Source organism: Trachypithecus francoisi, unplaced genomic scaffold (genome assembly GCF_009764315.1).
Source record: "Trachypithecus francoisi isolate TF-2019V2 unplaced genomic scaffold, Tfra_2.0 Lachesis_group17, whole genome shotgun sequence".
In the NCBI taxonomy this organism is placed as follows: Eukaryota; Metazoa; Chordata; class Mammalia; order Primates; family Cercopithecidae; genus Trachypithecus; species Trachypithecus francoisi.
The window spans coordinates 48,236,431-48,258,536 of NW_022681462.1; the positions used below are offsets into that span (position 1 = coordinate 48,236,431).

Below are 22,106 nucleotides of genomic sequence, written 5' to 3' on the forward strand. Positions count from 1 at the left end.
GCTAAATCAACACCACCGACCAAAACCTGCCACAGACAATTTCACTGGAGAATGACTGCCACACAGAAAGAACCCCAGAAAGTATTTTCTACAGTTTCATCTGGCATGAAAAGGGCACTGGGTACCGCATGGTGGTACTCACTCTCATTGTTCATCATCATGTTATTTTATTTTACCACATAAAGGATTTGATGTGTATATACATGTCTCAGAACTTATTCAGGATTATTTAAAAACAGACACTTATGAAGAAATCAGTGGATCATGGAGCATTGAGGGTCTAATTCTTGAAGCAATATTTTTACTTAAAATAACTGCATTGACATGAATTTTTTTTTGTTTGAGACAGGGTCTGACTCTGTTACCCAAGCTGGAGTGCAGTGGCGCAATCTCGGCTTACTGCAGCCTCTGCCTCCTGAGTTCCAGCGATTCTCCCACCTCAGTCTCCTGAGTAGCTGCGACTATTGGCACATGCCACCACACCCAGGTAATTTTTGTATTTTTTGGTAGAGATGGGGTTTCGCCATGTTAGCCAGGCTGGTCTCAAACTCCTGGCCTCAAGTGATCCACCTGCTTCAGCCTCCCAAAGTGCTGGGATTACAGGCGTGAGTCACCAAACCTGGCCTGAAATGGATTTTAAAGTACCCGTCACCAACTGCCCCTTTCCCCCCTCAAAAACCTACTGCACAATTGCATTAGAGTTAAAATGCCAAAGCTTCTTCCTTTTAAGGTACTTTAGAAATCCTAGAGCAAAACGCAATTGAACGCTTAGCTATGACTGAGGAGTCTAGCTCCTGTCCAATCACCTATGTGTGATGCCAAACCATGGTCAATCATAAAGACTGCCTGGTGGGCCTCATGGGGGCAAGCTACACTCCCCAGCCCTGACTTGTGCACAGCCAGTGCATGACAGGTTCTGGGGGTTGCAGTCAAGGACTCAGCCCACCTCCCGCAGCCCATGCTCTTCCAGAGCTATGTGCACTCCTGGCTGGGTGCCTTCATTCAGAGGGATCTGTTCCCTTCAGCCAAGTCCTCCCTCAGGCACCTCAGCTGAGACTTCCTGGGGAACGGGAGCTTGAAGTCACTTTTCTCCACATCTGTGCTGATCCAGAATGGAATCCACAATTGTTTCAGTAAAGAAAACTGTGGCATATATATACACAATGGAATACTATTCAACCTTGAGAAAGGAGATCCAGCCATTTGCCACAATATGGATGAACCCAGAGGACACTATGATGTAAGCCAGGAACAGAAAGATAAGTAGTGCAAGATCTCACTTAGCTGTGGGGTCTTAAAAAGTCAAATGTATAGAAGCACAAAGTAGAACTGTAATTACCAGAGGCAGGGGGTGGAGGGGGGCGAGATGCAGGTCCAAAGGTACGAAGCTGCAGTTACATAAGACGAGTAAGTCTAGAGACCTCACGTACAACATGAGGACGACAGTGAATCACACTGTATTGTATGCTGGAAATGAGAAGAGACCTTAGGTGCTCTTTCCACACACCCACACATAGGAAACTGTATGAGGGCTGTGCCAATTTGCTTGACTGCAGTAATCACTTCACTCTGTAAATGTATATCAAAACATCCTGTTGTATACCTTAAATATACACAATAAAACAAATTTTAAATATCCCCAAAATAAAACTGATCCAAAAAAGGGGACAGGGGTGCCTTCTTTGCTGTAGCCCTGCTCGCATTCCTGCAGCGAGTGAGCACAGATAGGCTCGACTGTGCCTTTCACTTGGCTGTTGTCTGCACCAGCACCTCCCACACCTGGCAGCTCAGCTCCCTGGCTCCACTGAGCTCCTGACCGACTCAAGTTACTTCATTCTTCTGAGCAAGCACTCTCACCTCTCATTTTGAAAAATATGCGGCGACAATTGCCAAGTGGGGAGGCAACAGAATCAGGGGAAATGAGTGCTAGTCTAGCTCTAGCAGGAAAAGTACCAACAGTATGGCTCTGGTTGGCTGCTTAATTTGGGGGGCTTAGCCTTCTTGTCTGCAAAATGAGGTAACTCAACTATATATTGCTGAATATTCCTTTCAGGTCTAATATGCCAGATTCTATGAATGATGCTTCCTAAAACTATCTTCTGAAAAAGTTAAGAAAAATAAAGTGGCAGAATGAGACTAACATTCTTCTTTTTCCTTTTATTTTTTAAAGGTCACCTTTACAAAGTAGCATTTAAAAATAAATCCATCTCACAACTCAGAGAAATTGCTGACAGTACTGCCCTCATGGTGGTCAGTCATTGTTTCCTCTGTGTCCGCCACGTGCCAGCACACACACAGCTCTTCCTCTTCCTTCCTGGGAGCGAACCCTTAGCGCTTCTTCCAGGTAAACTTTCTGCGGGCTCCCTCTTGGCCTGGCTTCTTCCGTTCTCTCACACGTGGATCAGCAGTGAGGAGTCCAGCTGCAGCAAAAAAACAGAAGCCTTGAGGAACCATTAATATGCACGCTGCCAAGAAGAAAAGCAGGTTCATGAATTTATACGTACTGCTGTCTGAGAAAAAAAATCAGAGGAAAGCAACCAGACCAGTAATTTACCAGCCCAGTATCAACCTCGTGATGGCAGTTTGCTTCCACTCTCTGAGGATATTTTTCCAACCTCTGGGACAAACACCAGTGACGTTATTTAAACCTGCTTTCCTTATCTTATAAGAATCATGGTTCCCTTTTGGCTTTTAAGCTTGCCTAATCTAAGCGAGCTAAAGCTGCTCTTGTCAGGGCGGTCACTATTCACTGTAAAGGAACTTAACCTGCACACTTACTATTGCAGAGGCCAGAGTTTTAATGGAGACAAGAGGCAGAGAAGAAAAAGTTACTGTAAAGGTGAAGTATGAGAAAGTACTTAGATACCATCTATTAACAGTTTACATGAATATGCATATACATACAAATATGACTTGTCAAACATTTAAAAAAGGAAACTTATTATTTTAATTTATGCCATAATAGTCCCTGTTTTTTTTGTTTTAGAATTTAAAAAATCAGTTTTAGAGTTGTATTCTCAGCACAGGCAGTTTCTTCTAGAATAAAGTCAGTTGAAACAGGAAACTGTCATTCTCCCAGTCATCAGGAGTGAGTATGTTTCTGGGCAACTGCTGGGCTGACTCCTAGCTATGGCCCACACGGAAGAGCCCAGCAGTGGCTGCAGCTATAGGACGTTAGTAAAGACCACAGATTCCAAGAATACCACTGATGGGAAAGTTCTTACATTGCTTTTATAAATACGTAAATGGACTTTTTCCTTATCTTTTTCACTCTTCCAACGTTAGCACTCCTCTTACTGTATACAAGGCTTGGGTATTTTATTAAGGACCATTTAATGTACATATAGCAACACTTCAATTATTTATTACATACTCGTAAGCTTTTACACTTGCCTGTACTTAAAGGACATACATGGAATAAAACAGCGGTATTTGACAAAACACAGACAAGGCCTAAGTTCTAGCTTCAGTTGTAAGAATGCTTTATTACTTTCAGATAGGCACAGGAGCTCAAACTAATCAAATTGTTAAGGTTCTAGCAAATTACTTCAATGACTAGATATGAATCCCATATGATGACAAATTGCTTATAAGCAAATGGATTTTTAAGAGCCTTAAGCAATTAAGTAGCCTAAGCCATAGGTAGTGTTTTTATTGAACCCCAGTGGCTTGTACCAGCAGGTCTGGTGCACAGAGACCATCCTACTTGCCCAGAGGAGGAGCTGATGAACTTCGGTGCTAAGTGACTTGCCCAGGACCATGCAGCTGGCCGACAGCACACACGGTGCTTTCCTCTTCTCATATACAGTGCGAAGATAGTCTTCAGCTCAAACTTCCCTGATTTATTCTAACTGCTAAAGCAGTATCCTAATGAAAGAATCAACTGCCCATCCTTTTTCACATTACACAGGGATTCCTGTATTCATGCTCAGGTAACAGGGTTACCCAGAGTAGGGTACAAGAAAATTCAAACATCGCAATGGGAAAAAGTTGAAACCTCCAATAACTTACAAAAACAAAATACCCAAAGAACTTTATCATTAACCAAACAATTATTACAAATTTCAATGACAGACCAGGTGTGGTAGCTCATGCTACGTAATGTCAGTGCTTTGGGAGGCCAAGGCAGGATTGCTTGAGGCCAGGAGTTCGAGAACAGCCTGGGCAACATAGCAAAACGCAGTCTCTACAAAATACACAAAAATTATCCGGGTTTGCTAGTGCACGTCATAGTCCTAACCACCTGGGAGGCCGAGGCGGGAGGATTGCTCGAGCCCAGAAGCTTGAGGCTGCAGCTAGCTATGATTACACCACTGCACTCCAGCCTGGGTGACAGAGAGACTGCTTCAAAAACAAAACACCCACACATTTCTTGATAAAACAAAAACAAGCAATTTGTCTCTTTTTTTTTTTTTTTTTTTTTTTTTTTTGAGACAGAGTCTCGCTCTGTCGCCCAGGCTGGAGTGCAGTGGCCGGATCTCAGCTCACTGCAAGCTCCGCCTCCCGGTTCACGCCATTCTCCTGCCTCAGCCTCCCGAGTAGCTGGGACTACAGGCGCCCGCCACCTCGCCCGGCTAGGTTTTGTATTTTTTTTAGTAGAGACGGGGTTTCACCATTTTGGCCAGGATGATCTCGATCTCCTGACCTCGTGATCCGCCCGTCTCGGCCTCCAAAGTGCTGGGATTACAGGCTTGAGCCACCGCGCCCGGCCTGCAATTTGTCTCTTAAATATAACTCAGCTAAGCACTTTGTTAAGCTGAACAAAAGATTATGCATTAAGGACAAAATTAACTTTTCCCTGACCTTGGAACTGAACACTTTAGCAGGGCTCAAATAATCAGTGCGGGGAGTTCTCCCCTCTTTCTAATTCAAGCTCACCTTGTAGAAATCAAACCTGAGAAATACTGTTGGTTCTGTAGCAAGAAAGAAGATAGCGAAGGGAAATATTACATATGTAACTATGTATTTTCTCATGAACTTCAGGCACTAGTACAAGAAGCCGATGAACATGTATAGCCAGTATTGGGCCACCATGCCCGTCCCACCTAGACTCATACCTTGTCTCATCCACTCGACCTCGTCCTTGGTGACAAAGCTGCACAAAGCTTTTGCCATTGCCAATCGTATCGCTCCAGCCTGCGCCGACCTCCCGCCCCCTGAGACTGTGCAGGTCACATCGTGCTTTCCCAGCCGGTCCACAAAGTGGAAAGGGAACATCAGCTGTTCTCTAAAGCATAGCACAAGTAAATGTGGTTACATTTACTATAAAGATCCATCATTATGTAAACAACTGAAATTCTGAATATTCGTAAAAACAATATTCTGCATGCCACTGTTATACTTTCCATACTTCTCAATCAATCCATTTTACCGAGATAAAGAAACACATTTCTGACATTTCGAATGATTTGCTGAGAGTCGTAAGGTTTATTTCTTTTTCTTGGGTATAGCAGTACACTCTATCTTACTGTTTGCTGATCCCCTTGATCTCAGAAGATCTTTGCAAAGCTTGAAAATAACTTCGTAAAGAAGTCTTACAGTTGGGGAACTCCATTAATCAACTGAATTTAATGTCTCTGGATTGAATGATCAGATATAAAATCAATAGGCCTTCCCAAACAATGATCAAATGTCATTTGGATTCCCTAAATATACTATAAATATATCTGTATAATGTATAATGCTCATCTGGATACAGTCAGTTTTTAAAGTTTCTAAAACTGTATTCGACCTTGCACTTCCCTGACACCAAACGCATATTCCCAATATTCCTACAGTTCTCTAAATCGCAGGGTCCTGCTACCTTCCTGGGGCCAGGCTGACATTTTACATAACCCCTGGCAGGCCTGCTCTCTCAGGGTCGGTCAGGGCCCACAAGACCCTGGGGCAGGCACCACAGACAGAACATGGCCCTGGACTTGCTCTTGCTCAACTCAACAAGTATTTGTTGAATACCATTTTCACGCTAGGGAAGATGTTCACCATTACCTTTGTCAAGCACTTTGATTTTGCTATTTTGCCTTAATATCTTGCTACACTTTTATTCAGAAAAGCTCACTTATATTGCATTTGCTTTCTTTGACACTGTAGCTTCTGGACCCAAAATAAAGTTTACATAACACAGTTAAGCTAAGAGACAGGTGTGGACAGGACATGCAAGTGCTATTCTTCATACCACACTAATAAAATAATCACATGCAGATGGGTAAAAGATGACTTTCAAAAGCCACAGCAAATCGGAATTAATAACAATACGATCTAGGGATGACATAACTCCTACAACAACAAAAAACCCATAACCCTATAGTGTCTTTTTGAACAAATGCTTCCAAGAAACCAAAAAAAAGTAGTCATAAGTTATAAAAACAGTATTATAAGTAGTAGCTATTAACATGCTATGATAACTAAAGAAAATTTCAGCTGGGGACCTACAGTCCAAGCTGTCAAGTGGCTGAGGTGGGAGGATTGCTTAAGCCCAGGAGCTTGAGTCCAGCCTGGGTGACATAGAGAGACCTTGTCTCTTAAAAAAAAAAAAAAAAAAACCGTGAATGTAAAAGAAAATTCAGGCTGAGCGCGGTGGCTCATGCCTGTAATCCCAGCACTTTGGGAGGCCGAGGCAGGCAGATCACCTGAGGTTGGGAGTTTGAGACCAGTCTGACCAACATGGAGAAACGCCATCTCTACTAAAAATACAAAATTAGCCAGGCATAGTGGTGCATGCCTGTCCAGCTACTCAGGAGGCTGAGGCAGGAGAATCGCTTGAACCTGGGAGACAGAGGTTGTGGTGGGCCAAGATTGCGCCATTGCACTGCAGCCTGGGCAATAAGAGTGAAACTCCATCTCAAAAAAAAAAAAAAAAAATTTACAGACTGAAAATCTAATTCCACTATTGCATTTACCTAACCATCTGGGTCCATGACTCAGTTATATACCTAGTAATTACATTATGAAATCTATTTTTCTACATTTTAATTGAAGCCTCTTTATTTATCTTTATTTATATAGGCATTTGTTAAAGAATCATAAAATTTAAAAAATGAAGCTGGGTAAGTGTTTAACCTCCCAAACAAATGGCTGTCCAGAAGCCTCCCTTATAACTTCACTTACATGGCTAACCCACTTAACTGTGTTAGGTGATGAGAGAACTCAGATCAAGATCCCTGATTCTGGGTTCGCAAGTCTTCCTATTAGTCAATGGTCACCTCACTGCTGATTTATAAGTTCCTGACGTGGCGGCCCTAAATCCCGACAACTACTTTAAAATAGTTGTAGGTGCCCATTCCCACCAAGACTAGCCTTAGGCTTCTCAACCATGTAGGAAGTTTCTTGCCAATAGGAATCATATCTCAAATATCTCTGATATCTTCACAATGCCCAGAACAAGACCAGAGAAACAGATGATCCTTAGTAAATAGCTGCTGAATTCAAATCAAAGAATAAGATCTAAGAATGTAATTTCATTATGAGATCAAGCCATAACTGAGACTTGCTGTTAAATCATCAGGAGTTATGTCTGAACACAAATCAACAGACAGGTTAGCGGTTAAAGGACATTCCTCTTCCAGTTCCCAATGCTAAAGTTATCAGCCCCTGGAGTATGCGTTTCTCTCTGGCTTTTCCTAGGGGAGACAAAAGCTTCTCCATCCCCTGCTCTGTGAGGATAATAGCAGAACTAATACATCTTAAATGGAGTTAAGAATGCACTGCTTGTTGACACAGGCACACACAAATAAAATAAACATACATATCCTAAAGTAATGATTGCGTCCAGAAGCTTACACTGTATTAGGGGGGTCCTCTCTTGCCTACATCAGCATTGGTATCAAAAGAGCTTTAGCCCTTTTGACCTTAAAGACCATAACACATGCAGGAAACAGGAGAGGGATTAGGAAAGGAGGAACTAATCATACCAAACTTCTGTTACTCGTGGATAATGACAGTAACTACTGGGAAAATAATAACCATATCAAGAAGAGGCCTTTATATAGCAAGTCAGAGAGAGTTCTGAGATGAGTATATTTAGATTAGAAGAGCTGTAGTATCTATTTATGATTAATGCCTATTTCTCCATAGGATACAAAGTCTAAAAATTAAAACTGCCATATTTAGCACCCAGAACTAAGCAAAGCCTGATGAGTTCTTACTTTAACCCATAAATGCCAGGTTTCTTTGCTTGCTCAATACATATAATCACATTCCTCTGAATAGGAAAAAAATCCAAAATGATAAAGCAGAATTTTTCTAATATTTATGATCAGAAAAACAAACACAAGCCACAAGAAATTACCTGCACTTTTCCTTGCCTAGTGGGTTAGGTCAGTTTCAAGTGCCAAGGCTGGTTTTTGTGGTGGTTGTTTTGTGCACACCTGTCCCCAAACTAGAAGGTGGAAGTCCACCTTTCTTATGTTTTGGCACAGTCTGCACTTCAGAACATAAGCCACACCCAAGACTACTCAAACTGCAGTAGGATCTGATGAAAAGGGGAATAAGAGTCAATTAATGAGGAATTCTAGAGATGCTTTTTAAAAACTCAGGAAGCTGCTTTAAAAAATAGCTTCAATTAGCTAGTTTGATATGTTCCATTGGTAAAGAGAAATAATCATTCAGAGAAACAGAATCAGAAGATCACAAACCTTCTTAAATGATCATGATGTATTATATAAAGTATGTTTCCTTGAAAAAAAAAAAATCAAAACCCAAAACGAACCTGTCCTGTGTGACGGGGAAGTAAAGCTGGTAATCAATTCCATTTACTTTTATTCTTCCACTTCCATGTGCATAAACAATTGCTTCTGCTTTTGCAGTCTTTCTTTTACCTTCAGAAATATAAAATTCCTATTAGTAAATATCTCGAAGACCTGTGCTTTGAGACAGGTCAAACTACATTAGAATTTGTTTCCCCAAAATCATATGCAAAACTGTATATAAGCGGGTCCTATAACTATTATTTCAAATCAAACAAAAATGAAGCAGGTAAACTACACCACAACAGACGCAATAAAGCTCTCTGTGGGGTAATTTTGTTCTTCAATTCCATTTTAGAAACACTACAATGATTTTAAATTAGTTTGAACAACCAAGAAAGTAATTGATATGCATTTCCCTTACTTACGAGAATCCACAACCAATTTACACATCGTTCTTCTTTCATAAACAGTAAGAATATATCTAACAACATAAGTTTTAGAAATATATAAATAGTATGATGAAATATTACTAGTAGAAATAAAAAAATACTCAGGAAAGGTCACATTTCTTTGAAAACACCACAGTAGTTAAAAATGACAATGATGAGAAATCTTTTAAGAGTTGTAAACATTTTAATAGGTCAAGTCTTCAAAGCTGGACCACGTCTAATGGCTCTGAACAAGAATAATGTGAGTTGGCCGGGCGCGGTGGCTCACGCCTGTAATCCCAGCACTTTGGGAGGCGGAGGCGGGCGGATCACAAGGTCAGGAGATCGAGACCATGGTGAAACCTCATCTCTACTAAAAATACAAAAAATTAGCCGGGCGCGGTGGCAGGCGCCTGTAGTCCCAGCTACTCGGAAGGCTGAGGCAGGAGAATGGCGTGAACCCGGGAGGCGGAGCTTGCAGTGAGCCGAGATCGCGCCACTGCACTCCAGCCTAGGCGACAGAGCGAGACTCCGCCTCAAAAAAAAAAAAAAAAAAAAAAAAAAAAAAAAAAGAATAATGTGAGTTACGGATGTGAAGTTTTCATATTACATAGTTTCAGCATTTGATATGCAGATTCACTGAGCATTTTCATGTTTTGTAAAGAAAACTTCATTATAAATATTTTGCCGATTCTAGCAGCTTAAAATGTGAAAATTAAGAGTTAATAATATAAATGTGTGAAAATAAAAAGTGTGGCCGGGCGCGGTGGCTCAAGCCTGTAATCCCAGCACTTTGGGAGGCCGAGACGGGCGGATCACGAGGTCAGGAGATCGAGACCATCCTGGCTAAAACGGTGAAACCCCGTCTCTACTAAAAATACAAAAAAAAAAAAAAAAAAAAACTAGCCGGGTGAGGTGGCGGGCGCCTGTAGTCCCAGCTACTGGGGAGGCTGAGGCAGGAGAATGGCGTAAACCTGGGAGGCGGAGCTTGCAGTGAGCTGAGATCCGGCCACTGCACTCCAGCCCAGGCGACAGAGCAAGACTCCGTCTCAAAAAAAAAAAAAAAAAAAAAAAAGTGTTAATATGACTGTATAGGTACGCATCCACATTTTTTTCTTGGGATATTATAAAGTTCAGTTTTGAAAAACTTCAGTAGAATCTTAAAAATTAGGAAATCCAATGTAACAGTAGTAAAAATAAATAAACATATAAAAAATCTAATGGATTACAGAGAGCAACAGCAAATAAAAATAATTGTAGTTTTTCAACCTTCACTGAATTTACTTTCTCTCCGCAGAATGTCATTACCTTCACTTTTGCTAAAGGCCATTCCTTGCTCGTCATACTGTACAGGTTCAATTAGCTGTTTTTTTGATGCAGCAGTTACATTTCTTCGAAACCTCTGCACAAATTCTTCCTCAGCAGCACCGCATTGCAATGTCCATAACTTTTCTAGCAGCTGAATGAGCTTCATATACTGCAGACAATAAAAATTCATTAGAAGGTGCAAGTGTAATTGCATTTGCTAAATTTTTTCTATTTTTGCATCCTTGATCTTTCCAATGTTGCTTTTCCTGATGAATTTTGACAGGATGACACTTCTGCATCTTCACGCTGCTTTTAAAACAGCATGCAGATGCATCACTTTTCCTGCGTATCTTTAGTGCCAAATCTTTTCTTTCAAGAAACAAAGAGATTTATCATTCAAAGAAAAATCAATTTCTCTGTATTATGATTATGAAATTTAGATTTAAATTCACTTTTCAAAAAGTATTTAGATGATCTTCAAGTGTAATTTCCACTCTTTTATTAGAACTGTATCAAGTGGAGCTTTATAAATAATTTCAAGTAAGTTATGTATAGTAATATGGAAAGAGTTTGATTTTGAGAAAATGTACCTCTTAAATTATATTTCATAATACATTTGGCAAATATATCTTTGGTTGTTCAAGCTGTGTTACTTTAATGTTTATGATTTCCTTTAAAATCGAACAATCAAGCTATTTAAAAATTCAAGAGATACTTGACTTAAAGGGCAACCTCTTGAAATAAATTATCCTTGCTCCTGTGTGCATTTTTTTTAATAGTTCTTGAACATGTGATTAGAAAGTAAACAACTTGGAATTAACCCCTTAAAATTAGAAGCCAGAATAATCACTCTAAAGTGTTTATGGAGAAGGAAACAACGAATGCTTGAGATTCTTAGTGAATATGGATTGTGAAACTCAGTCTTTGATAGCCTTCTTTATGTTTTTTGTCAGCCTTAAACATCATACTCATCTTTGTCACTATCGCCTTTATTGTAAAAATCTGCCATTAATAGTTTGAAATTTTTAAAAATCTCACCAGTAAGATTAATATTAAAAGAACTACTTCGACTACAGCTTCCTATGATGTTAATGAAAGAGAAGGCACTCTTCCAGGAAGGGTGACACATTTAGCTACCTAGGATGTTGGGTGGACAGAGCTCCATGCTCCTCTCCAGTCACTGGTCTGGGCGGTCTGTGCGTAGCTACTCTCTCGATTCCATCTCACAGACTCTCAATGACTACTTTTGCACCTACAAAGGAGCACTACGGGTGGAACTCAGCCTTGCTTCTGAACTAGGTTAAGAAGTCACTGACCACCTCCACGTCCCTCGTCTCGATACCAGCCATAAACATCAGGATTTCTTCTGATATCCAGTATCCCAAAGTACAAAGTATCATCTATAACTTGTTTCCTTTGTTTTCATAGTTGTACACCTGTATTAAAGTTCTTGGGATATTACAAAGCAGAAAAAAGAATACCTGAGTTATTTAAAAAAAAAAAAATCAAAGCAGCCAGAAACAGAGGAAATAATGAAATCACTTGTTCAGTGAAGAAGCAAAGAGATTTTTCAGTTGAATTCAAGTACAGCAGTACTTGGAAGTTAGGATATTAGAAATTAACTCTGGATCCACGACTAATCAAATGTCCGACACTTTGTTTAAGCAAACTGCAACTTTCCAAATCGTTAATTTCTATAATACATTAAATGAGAAAAAGAACAATTCAAGTACATGACTTAAAATCTATATATGGTGGCAAAGTACTAACAATGTTAGCCAGCACCATCAAAGAAAAACTCCATCTTGGAAAAATTTATGAAATTGAAAAATTTCTGGAAGATTTACCCAATCTTCCAGAAAGTAATAAATTTGGAACATCGAAATGTTTAAGACATCAACCGTCCTGTGATAATGTTGACATATTAGAACATTTAACAAAATAAGACCTAAAGCAGGGGTTCACAAACTTTATAGGGTGTAAGATTCACCTGGAAAGTTTGTTAAAAAGATTCCTGGGTAACCCCTTAGAGACTGCGCTAGATCTGGGGTGAGGCTTAGGACTCTGTGGTTTGTAACCAGCATTTCAAGGGATTCTGATAGAGGTGGTTTGCAGATCCCAAGATAAAAATCACTGACCTTACAGATATGGCACACAAGGTAAACAGTAAATTGCATGAAGGTAACCACGTGCTGCATCCCTTTTCTACTTAACCGATAACGACTCCTTACACTTATCATCAGCTTGTGAAATTAGCTACTGGCCTTACAGAAGGAGATGAAACAACATCTGCTGTGCTTCCCCAAAACAACTGGCACAGGACCTGAGGGCACTTATGAGAGGAGGACCTGGAGACTCGACAAGGCACCTCCCTGACCACAGATAAGGTCATCCCAAGGCAGAAATCAGTGATGATGAATGTTTTGTTTTTTTTTTTTAAAAGATAGAAAGAAAAATCATCTTAGGAACACCTGCTTTGAGGAACATTACTATTAGGATCATAAATACAGCAATTGTCTGCATTCTTATGGCACAGGTCCCCTTAAATTAAAAAGATTAATTACTCACATCTTGATCTGACAGTTCTTCCACTAACATTTCTTCTAGTTCCTCCTTAATCAGCCATCTGCTGCCAATCAGGTCTCTGTTAAAATATCACATATATTCTCTTTTTAATTAGCCATGCAATTAGAGTTATATCACAAAAGATCCCACATATAGTAGCAATTTTATGATTTGGAAATAAGTTTTTATATTATATAGCAGTAATTTTACCCAACTAAACTATTTTTGACATACATTCCATTTCCTCAACCTACTTTAGAAAAGGTATCTACTCTAGCAAATGTTTTAAGAGTTAAATATGCCACCATGGAACTCATTTGGTATTAAAAGCCCACCAGATTTCTTAAAGATTAAAATTGTGCCTGTATAACTTACTTCAAAGAAGATGTTATGGATACAACGTTAACGTGTCAATAGACTAATGTGGTAGGCAACTAAAGGGACAGGAGTGCATTTAACTTAACTTAAAAAAGGTGTTCTTCCTTTATGGAAGAAATCTTGAATAGATAGGCCAAAATTTAACACTGGCTGATCAGTTTGATGGATCTGATCTATGGCTGTTTGCCAAATGGAAGCAGAAACCTTGATATACCAAAACGTAAAAATAAAATGTAAAAAGTTAAAGCATGCAAATACTAAATAAATGTGCAGCTATATACATAAAAATTCTGAGGGCATCATATCTAGGTATAGTAATTAAATATCCTATCATATATAAATCTGGGATAAAAATAACATAAAAATAACTTCAATTCATGCTTTCTCCTAAACAAAAACCACCTATTACCTTGAACCCTAACCTTAATGCTTAATGATAAAATACTGAACAAATTTTAGGCTTCAGGTATGTCTAAAAAAATACCAATGAGTGGTATGTTTTTAGTTCAAATTTTATTTATATTTTAATGCAAGAAAAGAGCTTACCTGGTTTCAGTTTTTTCTGGAAGCAGACCTTTGGCTTGCAACTGACTTTGATGTTTTTCTAAATTGAGTAACATTCCATATACATCCTATGGCAAATAAAATATACAGTACATGCTAAAAATTAAGAGCAATGATACATTATAACTCCTGATATATTTTATAGTTTTCTCCTGTAAGTACTTCCTAAGGTGTCCTCCTCTTCAGAGAATCAAGCTGCAGAGTAAATAAAACTGAAAATGCTTTTAATAACACTATTTCTCATTTAAACTGAAGGATGATAGAGTAATTTCAATGAGAATTTAGTGTCATACATCACAGCACACTTAACTTTAGCTGATTTAAAAATAACTCTATAAAAATTTTACAACTCTACTTCAGTGAGGTTGGTTAAAAAAACCCAAAAACCTTACACGATTTTCCCTTTCCTTCGGAAAAATCATTAATTTATATGGCAATGTGTACATTAAACTTAGAGAATTATCCAGTAAAATATATGGTATTTACAGGTACTTATGTATTATTTAATACAACTTACTACTTATTTAATATTTAAATAATATTTAAGTCCTTATCATATAGTTTTTATCTTAAAAAGAACTTTCTATTGTATTTGTTATTTGATTTCTTCCTATTAATTTACTTCCGAACAAAATCTGTGAATGCATGTCACTTGTTAAATTACAATGGAAGTAGAAGTTTGCCATTTTGTTAGAACTTGCAAAAAGCAATAATGCAGCAATAAGGATCATCAATGAAATGTATTTTCTAGGCAATGAGTTTATTTATTTATTTATTTATTTATTTATTTTTTGAGACGGAGTCTCGCTCTGTCGCCCAGGCTGGAGTGCAGTGGCTGGATCTCAGCTCACTGCAAGCTCCGCCTCCCGGGTTTAAGCCATTCTCCTGCCTCAGCCTCCCGAGTAGCTGGGACTACAGGCGCCCACCACCTCGCCCGGCTAGTTTTTTGTATTTTTTAGTAGAGACGGGGTTTCACCGTGTTAGCCAGGATGGTCTCGATCTCCTGACCTCGTGATCCGCCCGTCTCGGCCTCCCAAAGTGCTGGGATTACAGGCTTGAGCCACCGCGCCCGGCCTGGCAATGAGTTTATAATAAGCAAAACAGTTCAGTTTTTGCCTGAGCAAACTTAACTTTTTGAAACTAACACTCAATACATTTGTATTTATTCATTTATAATTTACACATAACCTACCATACTAATACCCAATGAGCAGATAGGCATTTTACAAGAATGAGCTAGAGATGACATAAATTTACTTTTTTTTTTTTTTTTTGCTAATCATGTTACCTTCTAGTATCAGCAAATCTCAGAAGATACACCTTGTTACTGATAAGAGATGTCAATCCATATCTCAGTCTTAATAATTTCAAGTTTTCAGGGGCAACTTCTTGTGGGCTCTGATTAGACTGCCATATTACCTCATAATGTTGCTGATAAAGTTTTATCTAAGTGTAGGAGAAATGTCCCTTTGCCCTGTAATGTCCCTTTGCCCCTGTCATCATATTTACTAGTGCTTACATTTTCGCATGGTCTTCACTCTGCAACCTGTTTTCAGGAATCGAAGGAAGGAATCAAAAGAAGGAAGAAAGGAAGGATGGGAGGGAGGGAGGACAGACTAAGCCTTTGAATTTTTGTAACATAGGTGAGAAAAGCTGATATAATACTCAATGGGTAGGACTCCTCAGTGAATAAGGACATAAAAATTCATTCCTTTATGGCTGGGGAGATTCAGGTAAGGGTTTTTGGCTTTGTTTTCCATTAAGGGTAGTAGAATTGATAGTTTAGAAGAGAAAAGAAAAAAAGAAGCAGAGAGAAAAAGAAGAAAAAGCACTTAGAAGCTACAAAACTGGTGGTGAGCTAGACATTACCAGTGGACGTGAGTATCTCAAATTGAAAGTAAATTCATCACTCTAGCTCAGCAATTCTAAAAGTGCAGTCCCTAGATCAGCAGCAGCAGCAGCAGCATCCAAGCCTAGTGGCTAGAAATGTACATTCTAAGAACTATAGAGAATCTAGTTCAACACAATAGCAAGGGGACAAAGGAAGTTAATTTAATCCTAGTATTCATATTAAGTGTAACTGTCCCTACAACTACATTCCAAGCACACATCCATCACCTGCAGCAGCAGAGGAATGTATTTGACAATTAAAAAGCAAACAAAAGCCAACTGTCCACCCTAAAGCAAAACCACAAACCATCCACATATAGAAAAACAGGGGTATATATCCACATACATATATCCCTGTCACTCAACTGAAAGTAAAAGTTTACAATTTATCTCCCAAGAATTGGTAAGCCTTGTTGACTGTGTTTAGGGTACTTTTAACTCACTTTTAAAGGCTAAAATAATGGGTTGGGACTTCAAATGGATAGTATATCAGTAAAACTTCAATGCACCTGTTTCTAGAAGCAATTCTCAAATGATCTGAACAAATAAAGAACTCCCCCACCACCCCCCCGCCAAAAAATGAATGCTCCCCACTTATATGAAATGGACAGACTCAGGCAAACAGCACGCCACTGTGCACCCAGCACTGCCTGTCAGCAGACTGGACCACTGGCAGACTGTGGCTCCATCGGGGTGCTCTGGTAAGGAAACTGCAGTGAGCCTCTCAGCTGCCGGGTCCAGAGTCCTGAGATTCAGAGAGTGCAAGTCTATCTTTCAAACTAGTGAAGAATATATGAACTTAAAAGAATGCCAGCAATGGTAGTAAATTGCTGAGTAATTTGCTACCCTCCTCTGCTTACAACGGCTTACTTAATTTTCTGAAATAATTAAGTCAACTAAAATAACAACAATCAATCTATCTTGTAGCTAAGTTTTAAGTCAAAGTATAGGCTGTCATTTCCCAAAGACTTTTGAGCAATATTTACTGTAAATCCTTATTTTTCTTAAAGTATTCTTCCATGATGCCATTTCCTCCTAATGTTGTACTGAGATCCATAATAATGTATAAATGGTACAAATAAAACCGTCAGAAAAAAATGTGGAAGAGCTGAAAACAACCCATGAAAAGGACATGTCAGATTTCAAACACGGTGAATTCAATTCATTTGCGGCAAATGCTTACAATTTGATGATTGTAACCCATCAAATCACATAATGCCCATTAAGCCACTCCATACACTTCTTTAAATAGGAAAATATATGTAAAGTACGTACTTAGCACAGTGCCTGACCTATAGTAATGGTCAAGAATGATAGCGGGGGTGAGGTATGGCTTTCAAGAGTCAAATAAACAATTTTACTGGTGCACCATTTCCATTTATTCTTTCTATTTTGCATAATAAAACCACTCTTAAGATTCTACCTTGGTTAGTTAGAGACAACAGTTCTCTGGAAAGTAGATTCTATAGCTTCAACTCCCTGAAGAGATGTGTCCTAATTTACATCAAAAAAATCCTTAAGGGTATAAAATATGCCAAGAACTGTCAACATCACAGATTACCACTGGTAGCTTCTGGTATACTGTTAAGTTTCCACTTAATTTTTAAGGGACACTAGAGAATTAGTATGACCCACCTACACTAAGTTTATATACTCTATTTAACAGTGTAATTTTCAGATATGACAGGAATAACCCAGATGTGAAATGCTGAATCATTAATCACAGCTATGATTAATATTTCATAAAATCAAAGCAAGCCTATCCACCCCTCATGTCATCAGATTTCCATAATGTATGAGTCAAATTTAGAAGGTGCCTAATTTGAAAATACCAGATGCTCAGGTTACAGAAAAGAAATGCTTAACCTAAACCCTTCTGAGAGCATGAGCACTATGATTTTTAGTATCCTTCTGAAATCTGTTTTGGTTCTATTAAATCATGTGGAAATTCCAATTTTAGGAAGTGTAAACAAGTAACATTTCATGAGGAGGTGATACAGAAAAAGTCTGTTGTATTTTGGTACACAACATAAATAGTAACTAATAGTAATTATCTTAGATACTATACAGTAACAGTAAAGTAACTGACTTAAAATTTGTGTTTGTTAAAGAAATCACAGAAAATCAATTTCTTAAATAATCTCCTCGATTTTTTGGCCGCTGGCACATACAAAATCAAATCAACAAATATAAATATAATCCACTTACCATTAACTAAGAGAGGTTTACGCTATATATCTCAAGTTCCAAGTGACATACTTCTGTTGTAGACTCTTGGTATTACTTTGTGAATACAATGCAATATACTATACAGATTGCACATCATGTAAATGCCATTCAACATACAAAGAAAGTCATCTCAACATGGATCATATGAAAAAGGACTCTGGGGGAAGTCCACACGCAGGAGTGATGACCTGAAAGTTCTTGTAACTCAGACAGCATATATTTTTACTATTCAAATGAAAGTCCCATCATATATTATAATAATTATACCATTACAAAGAGGTAATCTAATTAAAACCAACATAGAGACAATAATATGTTGAATCCTTTTCTAAAAAATTAATTTTCTTAATTGGTACACTTGGAGCATACCAGATATACAATGCTAATTATTCATATGGGAGGAAAATGTACATTAAAGATACCTCTAGAACAGCAATTTCGACTGCTGAATTAATTACTGAATTAACTCCTGCTGTCAAGGAAAGTCTTAAAACAGCATGCAAATATATTTTAGCACCAGTTTGTAGCTTTTTAAAAAATAAGCACTTTACATAGTTGTAGTTATTCCATAATACCTCACTGTAAGAAGGGTCACTATTTTAATTCCATTTTAAAAGACAGCACTGCATCCAAGAGTTTTCAACAAGGTCACAAAGACGATCTATAGACATCTGAACTAAGTAAGAATTCTGTGATACTCAGTCCCCAGGACTTCTGCTAAGAGTCTAGAATCTTCACATAATGAAGCAGCACACTTCTGGGGCTGCTTATAGGCTTTAAGAACCGAGTAGGTTACTGAAGTCCTTTAAAATAAACTGGAGATTCTCCAAATACGCCAGGAGCTTCTTTCACAAGGCAAATGAACCCTGTTTACACATAAGTTATAAGGATTAGAATTACCTGGTTTTCTCTCACATTTTAAACTTTACTACTTATCCCTTCATTTTACATATATATATATACATGTATAAATTTCATCTGTGGCCATGTAACTCCTTCAGTTTAAAGTTTGAAAATACTGAATTGCTTACTGTAAAAACTGGTTCTAAAACATAAATGACGTTTCTACACAGTGCTAAATTCCTAGTGCAGTGTTTAGAGTTGCATACCTTCCTTTTCTTAAAGACTGAGGGGAGCTTTTGTAAAACGTCAATAAATGCTTAAGGTATTGGCGCTCATATCAGTCTTAAAACTGGGACTTTATTAACCTCTCTTTTGAGAAAATGTATTTATCTAAGGCCAGTAACGCCTATAATGACAATGTATAGAGTTTTCAATATTCTGTACTACGGTCCTCCCCAAGCACTGGTTTCGTGGGACGTCAAAAGGGGTTTGGAGTAGAAAGTGTTCTACAGTCCACTCGGTTTGAGCAGCAGAGTGTTACAGCAACGTGCTTCTTTACTTAAGGACTTCACAGAGCTTGGATCCTACTAAGTGTCTCCTTGTTAGAGTTCCCCAGTACACAAAATGTAACATTCCTAAACGAACACTTCAGAGCCTCTTTCTTGAAGAATACTGCACAGTTTGTATTCTGCAGAAAGTACTTTGGGAAGAGCTGTGTTACAGACATGCCTTGACTTAATGGGTCATGTTTTACAAAAGGGTTACTACTTCAGAGTTAAATAATCCCCTCCCATTATGAGTTTTAAAGGATTTTCAACTTACTTTTAGTGAGTGAATTTTTTTTTTTTTTTTTTTTTTTAAGATAAGGAATGTGCATTTAGCTTTCACGTCTATTAAATAGGTTGGGAAAAACAGGCCGAGTGTGGGGACCTGACTCCTGCAAAGGGCCTACTGCAGCCCTCTGCACTCAAGCAGCAGCCCCATCCAGACCAGGAGCGTTCTGTTCTCCGGGCAGACAGGGCTGACAGGTGTAGGATGGCATCTCTTTCCTTTGGAGTGTGGGCTGGGGTCAGAGGAGAAACAGCAACTTCCTGCTCCTTCTCGCTGTGTCGTTGGTTCACCGTAGACCACGTCCTGCATTCCCTCTGATTCTCTCATGGGGAGAGCCCTGGCCCTTCTGGTGGTGTCCCAGCTGGGTGGGCTCAAGGCTGCCACCCTGCTGGGGGCAGCTGGCCCGCAGGGAAGGGCCAGAGAGCGCCTCTCAGTGGAGACTGAATCTTCCTTCCTTCAGGAGGCTGCCTCCAGGACAGACCTGGGGTCCTTCCTGCGCTCAGCGCTGGCTGGCTGTCCTGTTCGTGCAGTGGAAGACATTACAGAAGAATTCATACCAGAAGAACATGAAGCCTGTGGAGAGGGCAGCCTTCAGCAAGCTGGGGGACAGGCCCTTGAAGAAGCCCAGGGCACCTTCCTTTTGCAGCACCTGCTTGGCACAGTCCATGAGGCCCTTGTACCTGTGCACCTGGCCAAAGGCAGCTCTGGCATGCTCGAACCCTCCAACCTGTAGGCGCTTCTTGAAGAGGTCCAGCGGATATGTCAGGGTCTTGCTGATGACACCAGCTCCACTGCCACAAAGCAGGTTTTGGAGGTTCTCATTTTTCTTTCCTTCGGCTGGCATGGCCCACTTGTACAGGTGCTTCAAGGAGCTGTAGCAGAAGAACTGCAGCCCGGCGTAGGGGAAGATGGCGATCAAGGTGGGGGCCAAGCCTTTGTAGAAAACCTGGGGGCCCTCGCTCCTATACATGGTCCCCAGAGCGTGGCGCAGCGTATTATAGACCTTGGGCTCACCCTGAGCTGCAAAGCGGGTGCGCAGAACATCCACAGGGTGCACAGTGAGGGTGGCCATACAGGCAGCCAGGCCACCACACACAAAGTGCACTGAGAATTCCCGGGCGTCGTACACGCTGCCTCTGTGGACCAGCTCCGTCAGCATTTCAAACGACAAGAATTGGACAGCTCCATAGCCTATGGAGAGAATCTGAGCGGGGATGTGTCCTTTCCAGAAAGGTGTCAGCCCCTCCTCCTGCAGAATCTGCCTAGAGGCCTGGAGGATGCCATGGTACTTTGCGTTGGGGTCACTTCGAGACAGGCGCTCATGCTGAAGCTGCAAACGGATCTTGATGACGTCGAAGGGACTGATCAGCGCCCGAGTGACAAGTCCAGACACAGACCCAGCCACTGCCACCTGGAACTTGGTGTTATTCCTGCCATCTGGTTTGGGGTCATAGCCAACCATCCCTGCCTCTGGCCCACACAATGTCCATCACTATCAAGTTTTTCTTTTTTTGAGACGGAGTCTCGCTCTGTCACCCAGGCTGGAGTGCAGTGGCCGGATCTCAGCTCACTGCAAGCTCCGCCTCCCGAGTTCACGCCATTCTCCTGTCTCAGCCTCCCGGGTAGCTGGGACTACAGGCGCCGCCACGTCACCCGGCTAGTTTTTTGTAGTTTTTAGTAGAGACGGGGTTTCACCGTGTTAGCCAGGATGGTCTCGATCTCCTGACCTAGTGATCCGCCCGTCTCGGCCTCCCAAAGTGCTGGGATTACAGGCTTGAGCCACCGCGCCCGGCCTTGTATCAAGTTTTTCAAGGCTAGCTCCTCTCATCCACCAGAGCTCAGCTAAAAAGCATCCTTTCCAGGAGATTTACTTTTTTCACGGCTCAGCGGGTGCGGCCTGGCCACGTGCGCTCTGCTAGTGAGTGAATTTTAATTTTTTTTCCAGAAACATACGTACTGGTAAATGTTTTTTTCTTCAAATTCAAGGACCTTCAGAAACTGAACCATGACCACCAAGGCTGCGGCCTTTGCCACCAGCTTGGTTGTCCTGGACAGGTCCAAGCTGCAGTGGGAAAGGGGGTAACCCTGGTGGGGTTTACAGCCTTGGATCCAATGGGCAGCCCCCTCTCTGGCCTAGTCCTTTCTCCACTCCCCACAGTCTTCACCTAGGCTAGCCACAACTCGGTTATCTTGCTGTATAACATTTTATTTTTTACATAGACATCTACATCCTCTTTAACATTCTTCCCTCTCCTTTTACACCTTTGCTCAATTGTTTCAGGAAATTTTATTCTTTCTCTCTTTCTTGAAACCTAAAGCCCTAAATCATGTCAGAAAAGCAAACAAGTTCTACTAGTTAAATGGACATTAAGGAAAGGAGAAG

At 40.1% G+C, this 22,106-nt stretch overlaps 2 protein-coding genes across 2 annotated transcripts in view; both read right to left on the reverse strand.

Annotated features, from left to right (window-relative positions):
- Positions 1-2,137: 2,137 nt before the first annotated feature.
- Positions 2,138-22,106, reverse strand: part of MRPS9 (mitochondrial ribosomal protein S9) — a 61,244-nt gene continuing 41,275 nt past the window's right edge. Inside the window, exons 6-11 of the mRNA XM_033175582.1 lie at positions 13,913-13,998; positions 12,992-13,067; positions 10,424-10,592; positions 8,708-8,816; positions 5,058-5,227; positions 2,138-2,420 (exon numbers count right to left, since the gene is read on the reverse strand). Coding sequence (XP_033031473.1) covers positions 2,329-2,420; positions 5,058-5,227; positions 8,708-8,816; positions 10,424-10,592; positions 12,992-13,067; positions 13,913-13,998 — 702 coding nt within the window. The 3' untranslated portion in view covers positions 2,138-2,328. The remainder of the gene's footprint in view (positions 2,421-5,057; positions 5,228-8,707; positions 8,817-10,423; positions 10,593-12,991; positions 13,068-13,912; positions 13,999-22,106) is intronic.
- LOC117062268 (mitochondrial thiamine pyrophosphate carrier-like) lies at positions 15,112-21,223 on the reverse strand. Its single transcript, XM_033175583.1, has one exon. It carries the CDS (start codon positions 21,183-21,185, stop codon positions 20,223-20,225), a length of 963 nt encoding a protein of 320 aa, XP_033031474.1. The 5' UTR covers positions 21,186-21,223; the 3' UTR covers positions 15,112-20,222.